A 27606-nucleotide genomic window follows, 5' to 3' on the forward strand; every position below is an offset into this window, starting at 1 on the left:
TTTCTCAACAAAAGCAGTAATATGAATAATTGAAATCAAAATCTCAAAAATCACTCTTGAAATGTATGGATAACATTTTTTCCTCTTCTAATCTTTCACATTGCATTTGTTTATCGTGCTTTTAACATACCTTCACCACCCTCTTTCAATAGCTTGAGCACTTCTGCAGACAAATATCTGGTGAAACTACCTATAAAATTGTCAGTTTCTTAAACTGGTTCACTTCTCCCCTTCAATAAAGAAAAGCTCCCATTGCTACCCAGTCTACATGTAACTCCAGTCCAATACCAGTTCTATATTTTGCACTCTGCATCTTCTTCTTTGCTCTATTCTACTTGAGTTTGACTTGATTGTATTCGTGTATAGTATTATCTGATCTGTAAAACAAAACTTTTCACTGTACCTTGGTACACATGACAATAATAAACGTAAACGGCTTCTCCGTGGATTGTCACCTTGTCGTGGTGGAGAAGTGTGTGTGGTCCTGAGATCCTGAGAGCGATGCCGTCTGGAGCTACGCTCATGGTGAGGATGCCCATGGCGGTAAGGATGAAGAGCAATCCAACCAAAACCTCAACGGTGGATCAGGCGGAGGATAATGGCTGACTTTAGTGGAGCGTCACAACGGCTGGGAAGGCGGATGAAGGCTGCAGCAGAAAAGGGTCCCCGGTCGTCTTGGACTCCATGCCACTGGATCCTGACCCAGATCTGTCAAGGACCATGTGGTGGCTGTCTGTCCACCAGTCTCCCCATGTTAAACAAAGTCACGCACAGTCGTCCTTCCGAGGACAGTCATACTCGCTTCGAGTGACCACCGATGGATAAATGTAAACCTACACCTAACACAATTAATCCTCAATTTTTCTGTAAAATGAATTACAGAGTTTTAAGAAAAATGCCTCAGTCCTTGTTCATGGTAACTAGGGAAAAAAAGTGAAGTGAATACAAAACACATTCATAATAGCTGCTGCTTGCAATGGAATAATTCAACCTCTGTAGATTCAAACGCTCCTGGTTATTGTGCGATCACTTACATTGTCTTTTGTTCTTCCCAATCCTTAGGTTAAAATTTGTTTAATTTCTAACTCTTCCATTCTGATGAATTATTAACTACGTCTCTTTCTCCCCAGAAGCTGCTTGACCTGGTGAATAATTTCATCGTTTCCTGTTTTCATTTCAGATTTCCAGCAACTTTAGTAATGTTACCTTTTCACACTTAAAATATCGTAGATTTTTTATTTATGCACAGAATACTTGTGTGAGCAATCCTTCTAAAGCAACAGGCCGCATTGGTAAGCTTCAAAGTCCTGACCCCAGAGTGGTGATGTCGTATCTCAGTGGATCGCCTATCCATTGCCTCCACAGAGGCTGCCTGACCCATTGAGCTCCTCCAGCACTTTGTGTTTTGCTCAAGATTCCAGTGACTATGAACTGTATATGAACTATGGGTTTTGAACTAATGTTATCGAGATTACGTTTAGTGTCAGAATGTTAGGGTGTTGCACACAGGCAGTGGAACAAGGCACCAGAGTTTCACTTACTTGCATGTTATAATAACTCTCAGCCCTAAATAATTATGTGAAGGGCAGCTTTTTCAAGTTGGATCAGGTATTAATATTGTTAGAATGGGTACCCAGAAAAGTTTTTTATTCAAATTATATAGCAACCAGTAAAAATTATAAAGTTTCTAATTAATATTGAGAGTATTTGCTTCCATCACTGTCTCTGTACCATGTTATTGACGATAATGAGTTAGTACCTAGATCAAGTAATTACATCAAATTCCATGTTATTACCCTGTTTGAAGATTTCGTCTGTGCACGTATTTGAACGAGTCAATAACTTGGTGTGCTCCAAATGACACTGTGATCTCTGCTGTTTGGGTTTGTGTGCACCTGGTCTGAACTGAACAGATCTTATAGACACAAACTTTCTTCCCTGTTTTAACAATCACTCAGGGACAGGCAGCATCTCTGGAAGGAAAGAATGGGTGACGTTTCGGGTCGAGACCCTTCTATAGTCTGAGAATCAGGGGAGAGGAAGACATAGAGATATGGAAGGGTAAGTTATGAAAACAACAGATCAAAGGGGACAATGGTCAAGGGAAATGTCGAATGGTTCATTGTTATCTGAGGGAAAGGGGACGACAAGGCACCCAATCAGTGAAATTTAATCAGGGCAGTGAAACTAGTCGGAGTCGTGGAGCTGGAGAGCAGGAGGAATCACAGCAGCGAGAGAGGGTGCTGCAGAATTAAGCTCTGAAAGCAAGAAATACCGTACAACAGTCTCGAAGCTTGTTCGGAATATTAGATACAGCAGAAATGTTGTTAACTCTGAATTTTCGGCTCGGTAATGACTAGGTTAGGCTTGGGACACTGAGGTGCTGGTTTCAATGTAGAGAACAACTTGAAATGTAGCAGGAGAAGCACTGCCTATCTGTACTCCATAACCTTTGGGCTTCTGAGAATTAAGGAAACCTAGCTGGTGGAAACAACCAGAAAGGTCAGGAACACAAACATTGGGCATGGGCAGTGTGCACGGGCAGGGAACACTAGTGAGCGTGGGTGTGGGTAGTGATCACGGGCAGTGTGCACGGGTAGGGAACACAAGTAGTGAGCGTGCGCAGTGGGTGTGGGTAATGGATGCAGGCAGTGGGCATGGGTAGTGATCACGGGCAGTGAGCACGGGTAGGGAGCACAGATAGTGAACACGTAGTGAGTGCAGGTAGTGAACACTGGTAGTGAATGCAGTTAGTGAACACTGGTAGTGAGTGCAGCTAGTGAACACTGGTAGTGAGTGCAGGTCATGGGCATTGGTAGTGAGTGCCGGTAGTGAACACTGGTAGTGAGTGCAGGTAGTGAACACTGGTAGTGAGTGCAGGTAGTGAACACTGGTAGTGAAAGCAGGTAGTGAACACTGGTAGTGAGTGCAGGTAGTGAACACTGGTAGTGAATGCGGGTTGTGGGCACTGGTAGTGAGTGCGGGTTGTGGGCACTGGTAAGGGACATGGGTAGTGGGCACTGGTAGTGAGTGTAGGTAGGGGACATGGGAAGGGAGCACGGGCAGGGAGCACTGGTAGGTATCGATTTGAGGGTGATTCTGCCCAACAACTACCAGTGTTTTGAGGAAGGAGTGACATGTTTACAGGAGTGACACGTTTTCAAATTCACCTTCATTAGTTGGCTAAATGCTTTTATGTACACTGAGCTTTTTTCAACAATGGCAATGAGATCTTTTACAACCATCTAAGAGGGTGCACCTCATGCAATAGACAGCAGTGCAGTGCTCCCTCAAGCTTGCAACCTCAATGTTGTGTCCAAGTCTTGGTCCAGACACCTAAATGCACAACTTTCTGATTCAAGTCTACACTTGGCTACAGCTGATAATCTCAGACCATTTGAAATATGATTATATTTCCATCACTTTAATGCTCATTACACATGGATTTCCATTCCCCTTGCACTTCCCTGTTCTGGTTCTGGTGTACGTTGTGCTGTTCATGTCATTTTCAATGTTTATTACTTTGTCTGCCACCTTGTGGTTAAATGCACAAGTACACAGAGGTGGTGAGATTCACTTCTCAAGTCGAATTTAGTGTCTTGACCCGAAACGTCACCTATTCCTTCTCTCCATTGTGTTCTGTTGCTGAGGTAGGATTAGCTTTGTACAGGTCGGTTCAAGAAGTTGATGGTTGTAGAAAAGTAGCTGTTCCTGAACCTGGTGGTGTGGGACTTCAGGTTTTTGTATCTCCTGCCCGATGGTAGCAATGAGAAGTGGGAATAGTCCGGATGGTGGGGATCCTTGACGCAGTGCCTCATGTAGCTAGGTGCATTTAATGGTGGGGAGGGCTGTGCCCGGTCCATCATGGATACAGCCCTCTCCACCATCTCAGGCAGCCCCTCCTGTCCTTGCTTCCACTGTGGTTCTGAGGTGAATGATAAAGCCAATGTTGGACTCTTCCATGCGGAGGCTGGAGTTCATGATTGAGTCGTTTTGTGGGTGATATGCTCCTTCACTCAGGAATTGTGAAAACAGTATGCTGATTTTATAGGATTACGACAAAGAGTACGTTGGAGGTTCGGTCTGACCGAGGAAGTCCAATGATGTGAAAATTAATCAGTTTGAAACTATGTCTGTTCTTCAGGAATTATCTGCAACATTAAAAGCCGGGAGACATTCAGCCAACAATTTTGAAAAAGGGATTATTTGACTGCTAGCCACAAAATGCTGGAGCAACTCAACGGGTCAGGCAGCATCTCGGGAGAGAAGAATGGGTGACGTTTCAGGTCTCGAGCCTTCTTCAGACTGATCTTGCCTGCTAGCATCAGGTTTCATTTTGACTGAAAACGTTACTCTTTTCTCTAGAAAGCTAGAGGTTTAGGGGAGATCCTATAAAGTATATAATATTTTGGGAGGCATAGAGGAGTAGACAGTCAGAAACTTTTCCACGTGGAGGAAATGCCAAAGATTGGAGGGCATAGGTTTTAGGTGAGAGGGGTACAGAGTAGAGATGTGTGGAGCAGGTTTTCTTTTAGACATAGTGGTGGGTGCCTGGAATGCTGTGCCAGGAGTGATGGTAGATACAGATACGATAGTGGCAATTAAGAGACTTTTAGGTAGGCACATGAATATAGAGGGAATGGAAGAATATGGATCAGGGGTAGACAATAGACAATAGACAATAGACAATAGGTGCAGGAGTAGGCCATTCAGCCCTTCGAGCCAGCACCGCCATTCAATGCGATCATGGCTGATCACTATCAATCAGTACCCCGTTCCTGCCTTCTCCCCATACCCCCTCACTCCGCTATCCTTAAGAGCTCTATCCAGCTCTCTCTTGAAAGCATCCAACGAACTGGCCTCCACTGCCTTCTGAGGCAGAGAATTCCACACCTTCACCACCCTCTGACTGAAAAAGTTCTTCCTCATCTCCGTTCTAAATGGCCTACCCCTTATTCTCAAACTGTGGCCCCTTGTTCTGGACTCCCCCAACATTGGGAACATGTTATCTGCCTCTAATGTGTCCAATCCCCTAATTATCTTATATGTTTCAATAAGATCCCCCCTCATCCTTCTAAATTCCAGTGTATACAAGCCCAATCGCTCCAGCCTTTCAACATACGACAGTCCCGCCATTCCGGGAATTAATCTAGTGAACCTACGCTGCACGCCCTCCATAGCAAGAATATCCTTCCTCAAATTTGGAGACCAAAACTGCACACAGTACTCCAGGTGCGGTCTCACCAGGGCCCGGTACAACTGTAGAAGGACCTCTTTGCTCCTATACTCAACTCCTCTTGTTACGAAGGCCAACATTCCATTGGCTTTCTTCACTGCCTGCTGAACCTGCATGCTTCCTTTCATTGACTGATGCACTAGGACACCCAGATCTCGTTGAACTCCCCCTCCTCCTAACTTGACACCATTCAGATAATAATCTGCCTTTCTATTCTTACTTCCAAAGTGAATAACCTCACACTTATCTACATTAAACTGCATCTGCCATGTATCCGCCCACTCACACAACCTGTCCAGGTCACCCTGCAGCCTTATTGCATCTTCCTCACAATTCACACTACCCCCCAACTTAGTATCATCTGCAAATTTGCTAATGGTACTTTTAATCCCTTCGTCTAAGTCATTAATGTATATCGTAAATAGCTGGGGTCCCAGCACCGAACCTTGCGGTACCCCACTGGTCACTGCCTGCCATTCCGAAAGGGACCCATTTATCCCCACTCTTTGCTTTCTGTCTGTTAACCAATTTTCTATCCATGTCAGTACCCTACCCCCAATACCATGTGCCCTAATTTTGCCCACTAATCTCCTATGTGGGACCTTGTCGAAGGCTTTCTGAAAGTCGAGGTACACCACATCCACTGACTCTCCCTTGTCAATTTTCCTAGTTACATCCTCAAAAAATTCCAGTAGATTTGTCAAGCATGATTTCCCCTTCGTAAATCCATGCTGACTCGGAACGATCCCGTTACTGCTATCCAAATGCTCAGCAATTTCGTCTTTTATAATTGACTCCAGCATTTTCCCCACCACTGATGTCAGACTAACTGGTCTATAATTACCCGTTTTCTCTCTCCCTCCTTTCTTAAAAAGTGGGATAACATTTGCTATTCTCCAATCCACAGGAACTGATCCTGAATCTATAGAACATTGAAAAATGATCTCCAATGCTTCCACTATTTCTAGAGCCACCTCCTTAAGTACTCTGGGATGCAGACCATCAGGCCCTGGGGATTTATCAGCCTTCAGTCCCATCAGTCTACCCAAAACCATTTCCTGCCTAATGTGGATTTCCTTCAGTTCCTCCATCACCCTAGGTTCTCCAGCCCCTAGAACATTTGGGAGATTGTGTGTATCTTCCTCAGTGAAGACAGATCCAAAGTAACGGTTTAACTCGTCTGCCATTTCTTTGTTCCCCATAATAAATTCCCCTGCTTCTGTCTTCAAGGGACCCACATTTGCCTTGACTATTTTTTTCCTCTTCATGTACCTAAAAAAACTTTTGCTATCCTCCTTTATATTATTGGCTAGTTTACCCTCGTACCTCATCTTTTCTCCTCGTATTGCCTTTTTAGTTAACTTTTGTTGCTCTTTAAAAGAGTCCCAATCCTCTGTCTTCCCACTCTTCTTTGCTATGTTATACTTCCTCTCCTTAATTTTTATGCTGTCCCTGACTTCCCTTGTCAGCCACAGGTGTCTCTTACTCCCCTTAGAGTCTTTCCACCTCTTTGGAATAAATTGATCCTGCAACCTCTGCATTATTCCCAGGAATACCTGCCATTGCTGTTCTACCGTCTTCCCTGCTAGGGCCTCCTTCCAATCAATTTTGGCCAGCTCCCGCCTCATGCCTCTGTAATCCCCTTTGCTATACTGCAATACCGACACTTCCGATTTTCCCTTCTGCCTTTCCATTTGCAGAGTAAAACTTATCATGTTGTGATCACTGCCTCCTAATGGCTCTTTTACCTCTAGTCCCCTTACCAGATCAGGATCATTACACAACACTAAATCCAGAATTGCCTTCTCCCTGGTAGGCTCCAGTACAAGCTGTTCTAAGAATCCATCTCGAAGGCACTCTACAAACTCTCTTTCCTGGGGTCCATTTCCAACCTGATTTTCCCAGTCTACCTGCATGTTGAAATCTCCCATAACCACCGTAGCATTACATTTTTGACACGCCAATTTTATCTCCTGATTTAACTTGCACCCTAAGTCGAGGCTACTGTTTGGGGGCCTATAGATAACTCCCATTAGGGTCTTTTTACCCTTACAATTTCTCATTTCTATCCATACTGATTCAACATCTCCTGATTCTATGTCACCCCTTGCAAGGGAATGAATATCATTCCTTACCATCAGAGCAACCCCACCCCCTCTGCCCACCTGTCTGTCTTTTCTATACGTTGTGTACCCCTGAATATTCAGTTCCCAGCCCTGGTCCTCTTGTAGCCATGTCTCAGTGATCCCTACAACATCATACTTGCCCATGACTAACTGAGCCTCAAGCTCATCCACTTTATTTTTTATACTACGCGCATTTAAGTACAACACTTTAACTTCTGTATTTACCTCCCCTCTCACATCGTTCACAATTGGCCCTGCCCTTAATTTCTTTTCCGCTCTGGAACTTCTGTTCCCATTCTTCCTAGAGTCTTTTGCAATATCTCCTGTATTCCCTTTTACCTCATCTTCATATTCACAATTTGTTAACCCCTCCCCCCCACTACTTAGTTTAAAGCCACAGGTGTCACACTAGCAAACCTGCCTGCCAGAATGTTTGTCCCCCTGCTGTTAAGATGCAACCCGTCCCTTTTGTACAAGTCACCCCTAGCCCAGAAGAGATCCCAGTGGTCCAGAAATCTAAATCCCTGCTCTCTGCACCAGTCCCTCAGCCATAAATTCATACCCTCTATCTCTCTGTTCCTGGCCTCACCAGCACGAGGTACCGGTAGCAGTCCAGAGATAACCACCTTCGACGTCCTACTTCTCAGCGTTTTTCCCAACTCTCTAAACTCCCGCTGTAGCACCTCCTTCCTCTTCCGCCCGACGTCATTCGTGCCCACGTGCACAACGACTTCAGGTTGATCGCCTTCCCTCGCTAGGATTTTCTGAAGCCGGTCTGTGATGTGTTGAACCCTGGCACCAGGGAGGCAACAGACCATCCTCAAGTCCCTCCTGCTGCCACAGAATCTTCTATCCGTCCCTCGGACTATGGAGTCACCGACCACTACGGCTCTTCCAGACTTCGGTCTCCCCCGTCGTGTATCCTTGCCAACAGGTCCGCCACTCGGACTGGAAACGTCTTCTGCCCCGACAGTTCCCAAGAGGGTATACCTATTTGCAATAGGCACAGCCACTGGGGTCTCCTGTAGTCCACGTCCACTCCCCCCGGAAACAGTCTCCCACCTTCGCTCGACCTGGACCCTTGGCGTGACAGCCTCACAATAGGTCCTGTCGAGGAAACTCTCGCATTCCCGGATGGCCCTGAGGTCATCCAACTGCCTCTCCAACTCCACCACACGTCCCTTCAGGAGCTGCACCTGGACACAGTTCTTGCAGGTGTAGCTCCCAGAAGCTCCCGCGACGTCCCTGTCTTCCCACATCCTGCAGGAAACACACCGCACCAACTTTTCCGCCATCACCTTGTGCCTATAACCAGCTCTGGCTTAAAACAATGGTATCCTCCTCACCTCAGCCTCCTCGCCGAAGACTCGCAGCCAAAGACTCGCACTTTTCTCACTGGGCACTTCCCTCGCTGGGCTGCACCTGAACAGGGCTGCACCCTTTTGTGAGCCTTGCTTATATCACCAATTTAAATTGCCTGATTGTCCAATTTACCTGACTTCTCACTTAAACTGCCGGTAGGCAGATGAGATTAGTTTAACTTGGCATGATGTTTGGGATGGACATTGTGGGCTGGAGGTCCAGTTCCTGTGCTGTATAGTTCCATGTTTACAAGCCATTTAAAGGGGCATTGTGGTTAGCAAGACCTTAAAATGCCAGGGTCCATACTTTATGGTCAAAGGTGCCCGCTTTTGTCAGTTAAGATAACAAGAGATGTAGAACTAAGGCATGGATGCAGATGTCTGTCGATGTATGTGCATGGCTTACTCCCGTATCCCATTACAAGTGGAAGCAATGGATTTGGTGGCACTACTTGAGGGAAACCTACCTACCATATATTGGAATATTTTGTTAGAAGCGGGGCACAGCAAACATGCTATAGGCCAGCGGATTGGCTTTAAGCTAATAATGCATTGCCATTTTGTTGGGAATCCAGATGTGTCCTACATCAGTTTGTGGTGTTCATCCCAATGCTCCTGTGTTACAAGGGAACAGGTTCAAGGATCTGACTGGTAGAACAGAAAGAAGGCAAACTCATCCACTGTTCCAAATCAGATTTAATGGCAAGAGGGAGAACAAAAATAATACTTATCTTGGTATGTGCGGGGCCCGTCTTACAGCAGCACACCTTTTCTCTCTCTCTGCCTCCGTCCGCGGTGCTGATCGCAACCCAGCCTGTCGGTGAACCCCTCTCGTCAAGAACTACCTAATGGCTTACTGGTGCCTGCCTTTATACAGGCACAAATCAGCCGTCGAAATAACAGCCTGGAAGTCCCGGCGGCTCTCAATTCAAACTGCACCCAATGGCAGGGGTCTGCATCTGAGCAAGGTCCCCCCTCCCCTATGGAAACAAAGCGCTACTGGCCGCAGACTGGCACGCAAAGCAATACACACAGCGCTACAGACTGGCACGCAAAGCAATACACCCAGCGCGACAGACTGGCACGCAAAGCAATACACACAGCGCTACAGACTGGCACGCAAATCAATACACACAGCGCTACAGACTGGCACGCAAAACAATACACAGAGAAACAATACACAGAGAAGGAATGGGTTTCATTCGGGTCGAGACTATTCTTCAGATGAATCAATTCAGGCATTTCCAATAATCCCTGAAACCTATCTGATGGCAGGAGTCATGTTTAGTTTGGTTACAGATTGCATTTATACAGCATTTTAAGGTACAAAAACACATCCCGAGGAATTTTACAAGAACATTATCAAATAATATTTGATGCTGCATCATATAAAGATGTATTAAAGCCGGCCGTGGCAGATTTTAAAGAACATCTTAGACGCGATGGAGCAGTTTAGAGAAGAAATTCCAAGAATCCATTTGTCGCATGCTATATCTCTGACATAAAAGTAATTTATTTGGTGATCAGAGAGAAAGCACATTATCTACATTTCAATGTAGTGATTGATATGCTCATCACCTCCAGCTTTCACAAATTTCGGTTAGGCATTTATGCTGTTGATAATTGGAAGATCCATTTTACACGCACGAAACTTGACACCCATAACTTGAAAATGACTTGTTAAAATGGGTTTTTGGTTGGAACATCTTGTAATATGAGGTTATTAATTATAAAAGGATAGAACAGGGAAAATGACAGCATAGTATCCAGTTGTGGAGTGACCTGGAACGTACCAAATTAATGAAGAGGGTCTCAGATGGATTTCTGTTTCTCTTTAATTTTTCCCTCAAAGACAGAGAGATTTGCTGAGGTACATTTTCTGTTAAACTCACTCATAAAGCTGTCTGTCATATCGTGGGTTGGTCAATGGGTGGGGATGCAAATAATAGACGTTCAACTTCCTTCCTTCTTATGGTAAGTTTGTTCAACAGCAGGAAGCAGTGAACACCTGTAAGGACCAGCTGCTGGCCAGATGTGAAACACTGAGATCGGCAGCAGCAGTCCTGCAATGTTGATCAGGCGAGGAGTGTTCTAATAAAGCCATGTACTGTGGAAGCTGAAAATCTGTTAAATAAATAGGAAATACTGGAGATACAAATCGGGTTAGACAACACTTGTGGTGGAAGAAACCAAGTTAATGCTGGGGCAGAGGACATTTCATCAGAATTGTATGGGATTGGTAATGCAAGCACAGAGACGATATGGGGGAAGGTTGGTAAAAACAAAAGGGAAAATGTGTGACATGTTAAAAGGCAGAGAGATTAAAGGAGAAAATAAATAATGTTGCAAGAAACAGGCGAGGAAAAGTGACGTCAAGTACATACAAGTGTTACAGAATCAATACTGGTCTGGAAAAAGAAGTTTAACTTGTGTAGGAAAGAAAACTGCAGATGCTGGTTTAAATCGAAGGTAGACACAAAATGCTGAAGTAACTCAGCGGGTCAGGCAGCATCTCTGGAGAGAAGGAATGGGTGATGTTTCGAGTCGAGACCCTTCTTCAGACTTGATGCCCTGACATCAGTCTGAAGAAGGGTCTCGACTCGAAACATCACCCATTCTCTCCAGAGATGCTGCCTGACCCGCTGAGTTCAGCATTTTGTGTCTACCTTCAAGAGGTTTACATTTGAGTGTATAATATTGTGAAATATCTAATAGGAAGATGAAAAGTTATTCCTCGAGTTATTATAAGGATGGACCAGTGTAGAAGGCTGAGGGCATAAAGCTTTTTGTGAGGGTGGGATGGAGAATTAAAAAGATCAGGTACTTGGAACTTTAATTTGGACTTCCTGATTTACATGACCAACAAATACATTATTTGAAATTGAAATCCAGTTTAGTCTGCTGTGGGTAAAAGGGCAGGTGTTGTATCTCTTGTGCTTTCATGGAAAGCTCCCAAGGAGGATGGTTGGGAATGTTTGAGGAGTGCTTTTTGCACATTGGCCTCTATCAGCCAGTATTAAGTGTAGAAATTGGGAGGTCATGTTGCAGTTGTATAAGACGTTGGTGAGGACACATTTAGGGTATTGTGTTCAGTTCTGGGTACCATGTTATAGGAAAGATGTTGTCAAGATAGAAAGGGTAGGGAGAAGATTTACGAGGATGTTGCCAGGACTGGAGGGTCCGAGCCATAGGCAGAGGTTGAGTAGGCTGGGACTCTATTCCTTGGAGTGCAGGAGGATGAGGGGTGATCTTATAGAGGTGTATCAGATCATGAGAGGAATAGATCGAGTAGATGCACAGTGTCTCTTGCCCAGAGTAGGTGAATCGAGGACCAGACGGCATAGGTTTAAGGTGAAGGGGAAAAGGTTCAATAGGAAACTGAGGGGTAACTTTGTCACACAAAGGATGATGGATATATGGAACAAGCTGCCAGAGGAGGTAGTTGAGGCAGATACTATCCCAACTTTTAAGAAGCAGTTAGACAGGTTAGACATGGATAGGATAATTTTGGAGAGGTATGGACCAAATGCTGGCAGGTGGGACTAGTACAGTTGTGACATGTTGGCCTGTGTGGGCAAGTTGGGCTGAAGGGCTTGTTTCCACGCTGTATCACTCTTTCACTCTATGAGTGGACCAGGAAGCTGCAGAGGGATGCCTCTGGAATTCCGAAGAGGGAAGATGGGATTGGTGGGATTATTCTGAAGAGGCAGATTTGGCAAAGGGCAAGGGATTGATACTGAATACAATGGATGGAATGTGAAGACGCAGGGAGTGCTAGACTTCGGGGAAGGCGATGAACACAATTGTGGGCCCTGTTGATCACAGTGAAGGGAAATCCATAGTTCAGGAAAATGGAGGGGATATTGGAAGCACTAGTATGTAAGGTGGTCACGTCAGAGCAGATTGAAAGATACAACATAGAAACAATCCCACTGAGTCCACACGACCATCAATCACCTGTTCACACTAGTTCTAGGTTATCCCATTTTTCCATCCACTCCCTACACGTTAGGGGCTATTTACAGAGGACGATTAACCCACAAACATTTAGAACTTTGCCACCTCAACAGATTTGGTCACTTGTGACTGTGGTGTTTCTACACTGTTGTTGTTGTTTGCATCCATGACCATCCTCATGCCTTACATCTCGAATCAGAAAGTGGGCAATTTGCAAATGTCGGGCAACTTCATTCCAACAGCCAATATTTCAATAAAATATTAAAAGGAAATCAAAAATAACAGTTTTAATGCTCATGTTATTTTTCTTAGCAGGTTCCAGAAAGTTAATAAAGGTAAAAAATGCTGGAAATTCTCAGCAGGTCAGGCAATATCTATGGAAAGAGAAAGAGGTGAAGTTTCAGGTCTGAGATTATTCAACATGAGTGGGAAAGAGGGAAGGCATATTCACTTTCAGTAGCAAAAAAAATGGGGGTGGGAGCGGCGGACTATCCCTAATAGGGTGAGGCCAATTAGTTAATGTGGCAGATGGAAGATGAGGTGCGGTTACTCAAGCTTTCACTGGGCCTCAATGTAACTGTGCAGGAGTCTGCACACAGAAAGCTAGAGGAATTAACGTGGTAGGCAAAGGAAGCTCTGGGTCACACAGAGAGATTACCTACTATCAGCACAAGTCCACGTGTAAACACTGAATGCAATAGACTGGATTTGGAAGAGTGCACTTGTTTCTTGGGTAAAAATGATGACCGTATCAGGAGAGGCTAGACGCCAAAGATATTCTCACTTACTGTGACACAGAGACCATTCTGCCCATTATGTCTGTGCTAATTCCCAACAGATCATTCCCTCTCCTGATTTCCCTCTAATAGACAATAGGTGCAGGAGGAGGCCATTCGGCCCTTTGAGCCAGCACCGCCATTCAATGTGATCATGGCTGATCATTCTCAATCAGTACCTCGTTTCTGCCTTCTCCCCATACCCCCTGACTCCGTTAACCTAACTTATTGTCTCAGAGGGCTGCTTCACCCAGAAAGACTGTTTAGGTCCCTGGTGGGAAGGGATGAAAAGGCAGAAGCCGCATGTCCTATGGTTGTGTGGAAAAGTGGCGAAGGCAGGGTGTGTTTGGTGGTACAGGAGAGTGGACCAGTGAGGCATAGAGAAAGTGAACCCTTTGAAATGCTGAAAGGAAGAGGGAAACTTGTGGAATCTTGTGGATCTGGTGGAATTTCCTTTGCAATTAGCTCCCCTTCTCTTTCTACAGATGCTGCCTAAATAGTGGATTTTCTAGCATTTTCTGTTTTTATGTCAGATTGTCAGCAACTGCAAACTTTTTGTTTGATTACCAGAAGGCTCATAATTAATTTAAACATTCTCCAGTATAATCCCAAAAAGTTACCTTTGCCACTGACTGTACAGACACTGACATATCAGGGGATTTATTTACACCCAAACCAACAAGAGGATATGTGAATGTTCTGTTTATATGACAGTGAAGTGTATAGGTGACGAGATCTTCCATAATAAATGGATGATTTTAAGAGGGAGAATGTATGTATGAAGAGATTTGCAAAAACTGCCACTGCATCACCTGAGAAACATCTGACTTCATTTGCTTATTTCCCTTCTAAACTTCCAGCTACATCAGTGAGCATTCCATGCTGTTCGCAACTAGCTTATGACATTAACACTGTAAAAAAACATAATTTGCTTCAAATCTCACTCGTAAAGTAAATGTAAATTACAAAACCAAATCAGAAAAACTGAAAAAATTGAAAAAGCCGTAAAATCTCATCGGGCAGAGCCTGACAAAGAACAGTTTTGATATTTCAGGTTGTCTTTTTATCAGCACAAGTAAGAATTTTGATCACCTACCATTATGCTTTGCCATCCAAGCACCAGTGCTGACCAGTCTTGAAAATTGAAGTCATTGGATGCACTGGCAGCTGCAGCCTAATGCCCTTCAATCATTTTCCCTTCTTTCTGAACACAATGATCATACTGACTCTTGAATTACAATAGATTGAACAGGACAGCATCCAAACAGGCCCTTCAGCCCATCATGTGTGTGAATGGTGCCAATTTAACCAATCCCATCTGCCTGTACATGTGTATCCCTTCATTCCCTGCCTCGTCTGTCTAAATACCTCTTAAACATTGCTTTTGTACCTGCTTCTACCACCTCCCCTCGAAATACATTCTAGGCACCTTAGTTAGGCTCAAATAAATGGGCACGGAGGTGAGGTTGTGGAAGAATTCAACGTAATTTAGAGCTCGGTATTCATTGAGATTGAGACGTTTGGAACCAAAACCGAAGCCTCTGCTGAGGACTGGTCGTTCAGGATAAGAGAGGGGAAGATCAAAAGGGATAGTGAACATGTGGCAGGGATTGAGAGATGGGGCCTGAGGAAAGAGGAGAAAGCTCTAGAGGGATATTGGAAAGCAACGGCTATTGGAGTTCACAATTTTGACATCTTAAAGAGAGAAATCGGCTATTACAGCACTGTGTGATGAAGTGGACCATAACAGCCATGGGATAGAGTGAATCGGTGCTGTTCCAAAGTTATTAATCTCTGTGGCGTCACATAGCGTTGACTGTGGATCAAAGGGAACACTGTGCCGAGGGATACTGTGACCCTGGGTGCGTCTCAACTGTGAACAATGGCATTTCAGTTGGAATCCTTGTGGGATCAGTTGGAGCTGGAGATGTTCTAAGGATGAAGATGTGGCTGTGGGAGTGTGCTATGGTCAGTATCCTATTAAAGACAAGAAGGAATGGACTCACAATGAAGGGTGAACAAAGGCAGAGAGATGGATGGAAATCCCATTAGAGAGCACAGTAGAACCTCTTCAAATTAGACATTCCCGGAATAGATGTGGGAGTAAAATTTTCAAGGGTAAGGTCTGTCAGCAGTATATGGACAGTTATTTAAGTTTTGGATTTACTTGGTCAGAAGAGAAAGACTGCCATTTGCCACTATTTGGTGTTTGTGTCGAAAAATTTGCAAACAATGCCATGGTTCCCAGCAAACTATACATGTCCTTGTTCTGTTGAACACAGGCGGGAGAGAGAACACAGAGCACCCGATCCTTGTGTTTGCCATTGTCACATGATATTGTCAGTATGTGATTGGTATGTACAAGGAATCCTGCTCAGACGAGCAACTGCAAGAGACACAGAAACTGCTTGCAATGACAGCACTGATGTCAAGTGCGCCATGAGATTACCTCCTTCATGTTTCAATTATTTATTGGGAATCAATACATATATACATCATCAATACAAAATAAAGGACATGCATTTTAACTTCATCAAGGCTTATCTCACGGATACCCCAAAATATTTCAAGTAGAATGAATTATTTTGGACTTGTGTCACCAAATGCAGCAGGGACTCTCCACTATGCAATCTCCAACAGTGAAGTTGCTACAGGTGGGAATCATTCAGGACACCAGTTCTTCCAGTAATGTGCACATGAACCATAAAACCACATTGGATTTGCCAGTCAGAAGTGGCCAGATCCAACAATGCAGTATCCTCTCGGCATTGCTTGGGATCGCAGACTCATGGATTGTGTGATGAGATTTTACCCAATGATTTCCAAATCCATGCATGAAGGTACAGCCAACTGATGGAGTTTGGAAGTGTGGTTGTCCTCATCAATGTCACTGCACCCTGGTTGTCTTGATTCCATTCCCACCCCAATCCCATATATAATTCTGTCCTGCTTTTCCACCCTGACTCCCTTTTACAACAGCCCTCTCTCTAATTCCATATATAATCCAGCCCTAATCCCCTCCTTCCCCAGTGAAGCTCCGACCACAGAACGTCTGCTTGTCTGGGCTCGGCACACTATTATCTTTTGGACGGAAATTCTTTTCTTCCTCGATCTTTTGCCCCAAAATTGCGCACTTGGTGAATTTTCTGCAGTTGACAGTGGATGGTATCGATGATACTGATCTCATCTGGAATGTGAACATAACGTACGTTTCTGCCGGTGACGAAGAAGTCATCCAGTTGCAAGGCCTTGCCTGCCCTGTCAGTGTACAGCACTTCAGAAAGACGGACATTCATAAAGGCGTCGACATTAACAATTCGTCCTCTGACGGAGCTCTCGTCTCTCAGCTCCACAGTGGTAACATGGCCATGTATCCCCTGGAGAAGGATGATGAGGCTGTTCTCAGAAATCGTCCGCTCTTTAATGGAGTGGCTCACCGACATGATGCTCAGACTCTGCAATTAGCTTAAGGAAAGCGAAAGATCAAGTCCAACTACCAAACCTCTGTGACAGAGCAGCATCAGAGTCTGAAAGAAAAAACACAAATATAAACACAGCTGGTAAGTAATGGTCCAGCAAAGAGACAAGGGGCTGCTTCGTTTCTCTGTTTCAATCAGCGCACTGCCTCCTGATAGGGATTTACAGATAAGCAGCACTAAATCCCCAAATTTGCACACAAGTCTGAAGAGCCAACATCCAAGTAGCCAGTGGAAAGCCAAGGAACTGTAGATACTGGAACTCAGAAAATAAAAAATGCTGGACATATTAGGTTAGGCACCATCTGTAGAAAAGAACCATAAATCATGTTTTAAGTCAAAAGCCCTTCTTCAGAATAATTTCCTCAGTTTCACAATCCTCATTAAAGTTAATGGACTTGAAAATGCGGTAACCTGTGCAGAACCGAGGACAAGTGCTGGGATCAGAGCAAGATCATAGCAAGATCTGTTGCTTTCTTCCTCAGCTGGAGCTTCCATTCCATTCCCCTCTATCGTAATGGACTGATCCCTTGAGTGAATCTCAACTACTGCTCGCACCTTCTTCTCCAGGACAGAACAACAGATTTCCTCCAGTATTTACCTTCCATCCACCACCCGCTGCATTCCACATTTCATCCCTCACAGCTTCTGACAGCTCCAACCAGATTCTGCCACCAGACGTACATCCCCTTCCCCTTTGCGACTCCCTGGCCTGCTCTTCATCATGCCTACCACTCTTCATTGGGTGGCACATTACCCATAACGGCAAGAGATGCAACAATCCTTCGGTATCCTGCTTGTCTAGCCTGCCAGACAGGTCCCACCACCTGACCATTAACAACGTATTACACAAACCAAGATCCTTAACATGCTGGTAACTGCCACCATTAAGCCATTTTAACATCCTGTCACAGGCATCCTTTTTGTTCCATTCCATACAAGCATGGCTGTCTGTCATCCCCCACTGGTGCAGGCGATGGGCTGTTCTTGCATGGAGGGGGCGGATCCTGTTCAGGGTTAGCCATTGCTTGTGATGGAGGTCAAATCCCGGTGGTTTCACTGTGGGGTCTGTGATCACCTCTCCGTTGTTGGTGTTGGCATCTTTCCAGGCTCTGCACCACTCAGTCTTGGGGTCAATGTCTTCCAGGGATTTGGCTGAAGACCAGAAGGGTTTGCAGGACTTCAGGCGCATGTTGGGCAGATTGTTCAAGTCAGCATGGATAGGAAGGTCAGGGTTAGCCTCGATGGTGCACCAATTTTTCAACATCCTCTCCCTTCTGCTGGGTGGGGCGATGTGAGAGAGGACAGGGAGCCACTGCAAAGGTGTTGACTTAAGCATCTCTGTGATGACCCGCATTGCAGAGTTAAGAACAGTGTCAACTCGTTTGGTGTGGCAGCTATCAGCCCAAGCTGCTGAGCAAAACTCGGCTGTTGAGTAGACTAGGACTAAACGTGAGGTACGGAGGGTGTGTACATTAGATCCCCAGCTGTTGTCTGCAAGTTTCCTGATGATGTTGACCCTTGCTTTCAGTTTATCAGCCACCCTCTTCAGGTGTTCATGATAGGTGAGGGTGACGTCCAGGGTGACTCCGAGGTACTTGGGGAATTCCTCATTCTTTACCGGCTTACCACAAAAGAACACGCGGAGCTTTGCATTGGCGAGCCGATTGCTGAGCTGAGCGACAGTTGTCTTAGATGGGTTGGGGCGAAGTCGCCAAAAGGTGAAGTACTCCTCCATCCCCTTCAAGTCTTGGGTTAGCACTCTGCTGATATCCTCAAGGGCAGCTCCCTGGTAGGCAAGGGCAAGGTCATCTGCATATGCAAACTTCCTGGACGAGAGTAGGGGAGCTAGGACATTCAGGGTCTTGACAGTAATCGGCTCGCCAATGCAAAGCTCCGAGTGTTCTTTTGTCCCCAAGCGAGACCCTAAATCTACGGTTGCTGAGGATGGATGAGAGGGCATGGTGGTTTGGCACTTTAAGATTCAAGGGTGGGAGATTGCACCCTTGGTCCACCCTGTTTCAACTAATGCAATCAACCCGACATGCACAATCTAATAGGAATTGTGATGGAAGAGCCTGACTGCTAGGTATAACTCTGCCAGTACAAAATTACCACATTATTCCTTGCCGAGAATGTTATACTGCCAATCTACAGACCATATGTGAGGATGGCTTTACATAATTGATTAGTTTAGGAAGTGATCAAATGCAGTATCAAGGTCAATGCCCAGGAGGTAGATCTGGTTTTCTTATTTTGATACTTTGATTACAATTTTAAAACTTTGCCATTTCAGAGGACATTAAGAGCCAACTAGTCATACAGTTTGGAGACAGGCACTTCAGCCCAGGGTCCGTGCTGGCCATCAATTACCTGCCTCCATTAATTCTGTTTTCCTGCACTTCCTACCTATACCATGGCATTTCAAATGCTCATCTGAATACTTCTGAAATGTTCCAAGAGTATCTGTCTCCACTACCTCCTCGGATTTCACAGTCCAACCATCCCCCCGGGTGAAGCAAAATCTTCCTCAGAATCCCTCTGAATCCGTTAGGAATATTGTGCAATCAAGGAACTGCACATGCTGGTTTACCAAGGAAAGATCTCAGAACTCAGTAGGTCAGGCATCATCTCTGGAGAACATGGATAGGTGATGTTCTGCATCAGTACCTTTCTTCAGACTGATCATTGTATATTGTGTGTGGTTCTGGTCTCCCCATTACAGGAAGGTTGTGGGGGATCTGAAGAGGGTGTAGGAGCAGTTTACCAGAGTACTGCCTGGATTTGAGGGGATTGGTTTTCAGTAGTAGAGAGTGGACAAATATGGATTGTTTTCTCTGGAACACCAGAGTTTGTGGGAAGACCTGATAAAAGTCCATAAAGTTAAAGAGAGGCATAGATAGGGTAGACAGTCAGAGTATTTTTCTGAGGATTGAAATCTCAAAGGCTGGAGGGCAGACCTATAAGGTGAGAGGGGTAACGTTTCAAGGAGATGTGCGGAGCAAGTTTGTATTTTACACGGAGGGTGGTGGGTGTCTGGAACGTGTTGGCAGGGCAGGTGTGGTGGAGGCAGATATGATAGTGGCGTCCAAGGGGATATTTCGACAGGCCCTGGGTGTGCAGGGAATGGAGGGAGGGGTGTGGATCATGTGCAGGCAGAGGGTAGTGTAACTGGGCATGTCTATCATGTTTGGCACGGACATTATGGGCCGAAGCGCCTGTTCCTGTGCTGTACCGTTGTATGACATTTAAACTGCAGAGGAGGCGAGGTGTCTGGTTGCCTCCACCCCAGGGGGGGGGCGCGGCGGACCGCCGGCATCCAGGGACCCGAGCCCCAGGTCTCGGCCGACCCCGGGGACAGAACCGGCCGCGCCCTCCAATTAACTCTCCCCCACGACCCCACCCACCACACTGAGGAAAGGATCGGCTGAGCAGCCCCACGCCGCTGCCTGGACGCCACAGGTTCACTTGTCTTACTGTGAAACACTTACTTCAACGCGCGTCGGGCTGGTCGACCGCCGGCAGCAGGCCGCGTCTCCCTGGTAACGGCAGCGCCCCCGGGCGGCGGAGAGCGGCCCTGCACCCGGCCGCAGCTTGGCTGGGCTAGGGTGGACTGGGCTGGACTGGACTGAGCTGGACTGAGCTGGGCTGGACTGAGCTGGACTGAGCTGGGCTGGACTGAGCTGGGCTGGGCTGGACTGGACTGGACTGAGCTGGGCTGGACTGAGCTGAGCTGAGCTGGGCTGGACTGGACTGAGCTGGGCTGGACTGAGCTGAGCTGGGCTGGACTGGACTGAGCTGGGCTGGGCTGGACTGGACTGGACTGAGCTGGGCTGGACTGAGCTGAGCTGAGCTGGGCTGGACTGGACTGAGCTGGGCTGGACTGCCTTGAGTCAAGGCGCTGCAGGGTTCACCCAGACAAGGGTACAGAGAGGGACGCTGGCTAAAGCCCGAGAGTTATCAAGAACTATGTTGGAAGGAACTGCCAATGTTGGTTTACACCTAAGATGGCCACAAAATGCTGGAGTAACTCAGCGGGACAGGCGTCCTTCTCTGGAGAGAAGGAATGGGTGGCGTTTCGGGTCGAGACCCTTCTTCAGACTGAGTCAGGGGAGGGGGAGATACGGAGATAAGGCTACTAAACCGGTTGCTAAACGCTTTAACTACCCCTCCCATTCCCACACTGACCTTTCTGTCCTGGGCCTCCACTGTCAGAGTGAGGCCCAATGCAAATTGGAGGAGCAGCACCTCATATTTCACTTGGGCAGCTTACACCCCAACGGTATGAACACTTCAAGTAACCTTTGCTTTCCCTCTCTCTCCATCCCTCCCTGTTCCCAGTTCTCCGACCAGTCTGATTGTCCTTAATTACATTTTATCTCTGTTTACCTTCTCCTAACAATGATCAGTTCTACATTTTCCTGGAACTTCACCCCCTTTGATGTCTCCTTCTCACATTCTTATCTTATCACATTCTTATCACTTCCTTATTGATGTCTCCTTCTCACATTCTTACCTTATCACTTCCTTATCTCTGTATCTCCCCCTCCTGACTCTCAGTCTGAAGAAGGTGTTCTACCCGAAACGTCACCTCTGTTCTTGTCTTATGTTGTCTCCCAGACCCGTTGAATTCCACCAGTACTTTGTGTTCTGCTCAGTATTCCAGTATCTGCACTTCCTTGCGCCACCAGTAACAGGCAGGTTCTCCCTGTTTAAATCGTGTGAAACGATGTAACTCACATCCATCCCACTGTCACCTCTCCAGTTCTGTTTGGGACTCCACAGTCATATATAATGTGCGAATTCGGAAACTTCAGGGGACTGTTTGACTTTTAAAGCGTTACATTTGGATCATAAACATGCCTGGATCATGAACGCTTCAGTTTCTTTAACAAATACTCATTTATTGGCTTAAGGATTAAGATCTTTTACCGCCATCTCTTGTATCTTTCAAGCAAACTACATTCCTCAGCATTTCCCGTTACATTAAAATTCAAACATTTCTGTAGTTCAAAGTGAAATGCTTCAGATTTCTTGGATAATTTGTAAACACCTTCAAGGCTGCCATAATTGTTTAGAGCTCAGTAGTAACAGACATAAGATAAATGGAAATCTGGAAACCAGCGAGGAGACTGTGGCTTGGCCATAGAATACAGAGGGTATCTGTTATTTGACTGGAACTCCAGATCCGTGGTGGCTCACAAGGATCAGAGCTGGGGAGCTTGGTGGTTTGTGACAGATATAAATGATTTGGATGAAAATGTAGGTAGGCTGATTGGTAAGTTTGCAGTTGACACAAGAATTAGCAGCTGTGTATCGTGAGGAAGGTTGTTAAAGAATTCAGTACAATGTAGACCAGTTGAAAATATGGGCAGAGAAATGGCAGATGAAGTTTAATCCGAAGAAATGTAAGGCGTTGACATTAAATGCAAGAGGAAATGATACGTGACTAGCAGAACACCCGAGGAGCATTGATGTAGAGGGATCAAGGGATCTTGAGGTACAAATCCAGAGCTCCCTAAAAATGGCGACACACTTGGATAGGGTGGCAAAGGCATGTGGCAAAACACATCTTCAATTGGTCAGGGTGTTGAGTATAAAAACTGAAAAGTCATATCGCATCTGTATAAAACTTTACAGTATCGTAATCAATTCAGGCTACCACATTACAGGAAATACGTAGAGGCTTTGGAGAGGATGCAAAAGAGGTTCACCTGAATGTTGCCCAGATTAGAGAGTATGAGCTCCAAGGAGAGGTGGGACAAACTTGAATTGTTTTTTTCTGCAACTTCAGAGGTTGAGGGGCAACTAAATAGATGTAAATAAAATCATGAGAGGCATAGATCAAGTAGAAAGAATGTATTTTTTCCCCCGGGTAGAAATATCAAATACATAAGGGTATAGGTTCTAGGTGAGTACAGGAGATTAATGAGGCAAGTTTTTTTTCCACTTGGAGTGGTAGGTACTGGAATATGTTGCTGGGCAAGTGGTGAAGGCAGATATGATAGCAATGCTTAAGAAGTTTTTAGGTAAACACATGCAGGGAATGGAGGGAAATTGTCATTTGTGGGCAGAGGGGAGTTTAAATTGACATTCTGTTTGGCGTAGATATCATGGACCAAAAGGCCTGTTCCTGTGCTGTACTGTTCTATGTGCTTTTCATTAGCCATTTCACAGCTAATTTGAAATGCTGAAACAAAGGCTGAAAGATATGTGGAAACAGCTAAAGGAAGCACGCTCTGGTAAGATACAAGCACATTGGGTTGCCAGGTCCACAATGATGAGTCCATATCTGCATGAGAAAGGCGCAGCCAACATTCAGTCATTGGGTAATGTGACAAAACAATATACACTCCACAAATGTGCCAAGGAACGAGCATCCGCAACAGAACCCAAACAGTTACCCTTGACATTGAACTTTATCACTGTCAGTAACCTGAGGCAGAGGATCATCAATGTCCGGGAACTCAACAGGATCAGCCACATGTATCCTGTGGCTACAAAAGTAGATCAGAGATTGGGTATTCTACTGAAACGGATTTGCAACTGGTAGTGCTGCTGCCTCACTGTGTCAGTGACCCGGGTTCGATCCTGACATCGAATGCAGTATGTGTGGACTTTGCACGTTCTCTCTGTAACCACGTGGGTTTCCACCAGATGCTCCGCATTCCTTCCACACCCCAAAGACTTTTGAGTTTGTAGGATAATTGACCTCTGTAAATTGCCCCAAGTACGTAGGGGTGGGGTGAGCAAATGGGATAACATAGCACTTGTGTGAATGGGTGATCGATGGTCTGTGTTGCAATTCTGAAATTACAGAAAATGCTGGAAATATTCAGGTTAGGCAGCATCTGTGGAGAGAGACTATTTCACATTGAACTTCCATTTTTCTCACAATCAAAACTAGCAAAATGTTAAGGGATTGGACAAGTTGAAGGTTCTGAGGAAGAGGCGAGTGGATACTCTTTAATTCTCTCTCTACCTCGTTCTGTCCTTGGCCACCTGCACTGTTTTACTAAGGATAAATACTTAATCTTCTAGCTAGACAGCAAACACCTTGAGGGATTCAAGATGTTCAACAATTTGAGATGCAGCCACCCCCCCCCGGGTAACGACCCCGACCCACGTACAGACTGTACAAGCGTTTGGAAGACCAATGGGGTGGATTTGCCGGCTGTGGCGGGATTGCAGATGTCTTCAGCAGTGTGGAAACTAGCTTCATGACCTGCAAGAATCTCAGGAATGGAACCCTGCAGTAACCTGGGGACACCTTGTATTGAGTACGTTAATTGAGTTTTTCATTATTTATTCCCCTTTCTTCTGATAGTTTCAGATAATTATTCCACTTCCACACCTCCTGTTGATGGACTATTTTCTTAATTGCTGGAGAGAAGGAATGAGTGACGTTTTGGGTCGAGACCCTTCTTCAGACCCGAAACGTCACCCATTGCTTCTCTCCAGAGATGCTGCCTGTCAACTGAGTTACCCCAGTATTTTGTGTCTACCTTTGATTTTAACCAGCATCTGCAGTTCTTTCCTACACATATTTTCTTACTTTACCATCTTCTTTCAAGTTACACTATCATTGGACATTAAAGCCCTCCAGAAAATGCAGGCCATATTCAAGCAGCATCTGTGGAAAGAAACTATGTTTTAGTTCAACGATCTTGCACCTGTTGCCTGACTTGCTGAGTATTTACAGCAGCTTCTGCTTTTATTTAAGATTTCCAGCATCGCTTTTGCATCTCTTTATCTATCATGGATCTTGCCTTTCACTATTTCCTTTCCTCCTCCTTTCTTTGTATTTTCAAACTAGTTTTATTTCCAACTTATACGTTATGATTAATTAACATTTGCTGTTTTAATAGTAGACCAAGATTATTCAGGAAACATCATAAAATAACTAAAACTGTCAATCAGTTAAAATGTAATTTTTTAATAAAGTTGTCACTATTTAAAGCAATATTAAAAAATCATTTAATGGTAGATATTAATAGCTGGGTTTCAGAAATGACAGATTCAGAGACCAGAAATCCTCTGCATCTTAACATTTAGAATAGAATCAAAAGCAAAATACAATGTGCTGGAGGAACTTAGAAGGTCAGGCAGCCTCTGTGGAGGGAATAGATTGGTGACGTTTTGGGTGGGGAACCTTCTTCAGACTCTATTCCCAGATGCAGCCTAACCCAGTGCTAAGTTACTCCAGCACTTTTTGTGTTTTGCTTAAGTATCCAGCATTAACAGTTCCTTGTGTCTCCAGAAAAGAATCAAAGTTTGTCATGTACAAATCTGAGCTGCTTGTGAAAACTGCCAGGATTTTCATAGAACTACTTGTACAATTTCATAGTATGACCACGTGATCAATCTGCCACACACAAAGACTTTATCAGAAGCAATGATCTCAGTGTAATACATTCCATTGCATGAAATACTTTGCTCCCAGTACCACACACATACACCACACACTGACACCAGCCTGATCTTGTTGTAACCTGCATTGAGTGGGTTCAATGGCACAGCACACAAACTAACCATTCACATCACCTTTTAAGCTAGTCTAGCCACTCTCCCACAATGGATGATTAAGGACCAGTAATGACCAAGTGCAACTTGAATTTCACTGATGTGGACTCTGGATAGAAATAAACACAGATGTCACTCCAGAAATTCATTTCTCTCTGACTTGCCACCTCATTTTCTGAACCTACCTATTTTCTTAACATCCTCATTCCAGGTTCTGAGGGTGAAAAACAGTGGCGAGTACAATTAACAGTTAGACTCATTTAACAGTGAACTTAACTGGATGAAACTGTCTAAAGATGCACAAAACCATACAGAACAGGAGTTCAGCTCTTGGTACAGAAAGTAGGTGAGCTGTAAATAACAAATGTTCAGAGTTTTGAAAGCCGTTGGATGTTGTGCTGAAGGAAAGTCGCAGGTAAGAGCCCGCATTGTCTCAGCTGCTGACTGGCAGGAGGTCACAGGTTGTCCATCATGGCCAGGAGGTCATCGCCTTTACTGCAGTCGTGCCTGGGCTGCTGCTCCTGCACACAAAACTCCCCCATAATCCGAACCAACTCTTCGTGCTGCTGCTGGTCCTGCAGTGGAGGAGAGCACACAGTCTGATCAGCGGGCTGCCGGTTGGTGAGAGGGAATCAATCGCGGCTGAGTGTGTGAATGTGCTGCACACTGCGTGGTCTAGGTGGAGAATGGAGCTCTGGGCTTTCTCTCTGAATCGCCAACAGGGAAAATGTAAAACCACCTCCACTGTTAGGATAGGCAACACTATGGCTGGAATCCTCATTCATAATGGCCATGTAGTGAGTTCTGCTGAAGACCAGGCATCTCCATCACAGGGCAGAATAGGTTTGAATGAATGTCAGAAATAGCAGGAGGAGTAATCTCATTTAGACCTGCTCCATAGATCAGAATTGATGTGATCATTAAACCAAGCTCCACTTTGCTGCCCAATATTCATAATTCTAGTTTCCATGGCTGTCCATGAGTTTAATTAATGCCCAATGTCTCGGCATCCATTGTCCTCTAGAAGTATATTTCAAACAAGAAAGTCATCTTCCCCTACCCCAAATGAACAATTAGGATCATGTGCTCATTAACATGAACTACTATCGAGGTACTGGAGCGCATGGGCAGACAAGATTTAACATCTTCGGGGTGAGGAAGTCGGAAGGATAATCTCTGATCCATGCATTAAACAGTAACAATGCTGCAAATAACCGGGTCATTCACTCACCTTGATGGCCTGTATGTTGACAATCCCCTCAGAGAGTTCTGGTGGCCTTTTGGTTGCTGCTTGGCTGTAACACAAAAACAGGTCAAGGCAAAACGCTGTGGATCCTTTAGAGCTTAAGAAAGTGAACAGGTGTGTTGTATTTCTGCAATGCTCCTCCTTTAGAAAGCCACTCGGAGGTACAAGATGTTATCATAGAATCATAGGATTTACTGCACAGCACCCATGTCTGCCAACCAAATGAAGGCACTACATAAATAAGACCCACTTCCTGGAGCTGAGTTTACAATCTTGTAGTTGCACTCATTCTACCACTCATCCAGCTATTTTAAAGCACGTTGATAAAATCTCTGCCTCCACCATCCTTTCAACAGTGCATTCAAAACCCCAGTATTATTCAGGTGAAAATTGTTTCTTCATTGTTTCTTCAAGAAGTTAAGATACAGCTCTACAGGACTTTGGTTATGCTGCATTTACAGTATTGTGTGGAGTTCTGGTCATCCCATTACGGGAAGGATGTGAAAGTTTTGGAGAGGATGCAGAAAAGATTTATCAAATGCTGCCTGAATTAGAGGGGTTTAGCTATGGACAAACTTGGATAGTTTCTCTGGAACACCACAGAGGTTGAGAAGTTTATAAAATTATGAGAGGCAGAGACAGTGAGAACCTTCTTCCCCCAAGGTGAAAACGTCAAAGATTTTAGGGTTTAAAGGAGATGTGCGAAGCGTTATTTTTACACAGAGGGTGGTAGGTGCCTGGAATGCACTGCCAAGGGAGGTGGTGGAATCAGAGATGATAGTGGCGTTTAAGAGGCTTTTAGATACGCACTTGGATATGCAGGAAGTGGAGAGTTATTGATCATGTCTGGGCAAATAACATTAGTTTCTATTGGCTTCATGTTTAGTTTAGTTTAGAGATACAGC

At 45.1% G+C, this 27606-nt stretch overlaps 2 protein-coding genes across 3 annotated transcripts in view; both read right to left on the reverse strand.

The window, feature by feature from the left end:
• Window positions 1-15935: 15935 nt before the first annotated feature.
• On the reverse strand, window positions 15936-21563 carry lsm10 (LSM10, U7 small nuclear RNA associated). 2 transcript variants are annotated; one of them, XM_078423036.1, is made up of 2 exons: window positions 21449-21563; window positions 15936-16983 (listed from the first exon to the last, which is right to left on the reverse strand). In XM_078423036.1, the coding sequence occupies exon 2, from the start codon at window positions 16897-16899 to the stop codon at window positions 16534-16536; it is 366 nt and encodes a 121-aa protein (XP_078279162.1). In that variant the 5' UTR covers window positions 16900-16983; window positions 21449-21563; the 3' UTR covers window positions 15936-16533. The 2 variants fall into 2 exon arrangements, with proteins under 2 accessions (XP_078279162.1, XP_078279160.1); XM_078423034.1 differs by lacking the exon at window positions 21449-21563 and adding an exon at window positions 20424-20547.
• Window positions 21564-24867: 3304 nt separating this feature from the next.
• oscp1b (organic solute carrier partner 1b) overlaps window positions 24868-27606 on the reverse strand; it is a 31050-nt gene continuing 28311 nt past the window's right edge. The window contains exons 9-10 of the mRNA XM_078423372.1: window positions 26687-26750; window positions 24868-26030 (exon numbers count right to left, since the gene is read on the reverse strand). Of these exons, the coding sequence (XP_078279498.1) occupies window positions 25911-26030; window positions 26687-26750 (184 nt within the window). The 3' untranslated portion in view covers window positions 24868-25910. The remainder of the gene's footprint in view (window positions 26031-26686; window positions 26751-27606) is intronic.

This window comes from Rhinoraja longicauda, chromosome 27, assembly GCF_053455715.1.
Source record: "Rhinoraja longicauda isolate Sanriku21f chromosome 27, sRhiLon1.1, whole genome shotgun sequence".
Lineage (NCBI taxonomy): Eukaryota > Metazoa > Chordata > Chondrichthyes > Rajiformes > Arhynchobatidae > Rhinoraja > Rhinoraja longicauda.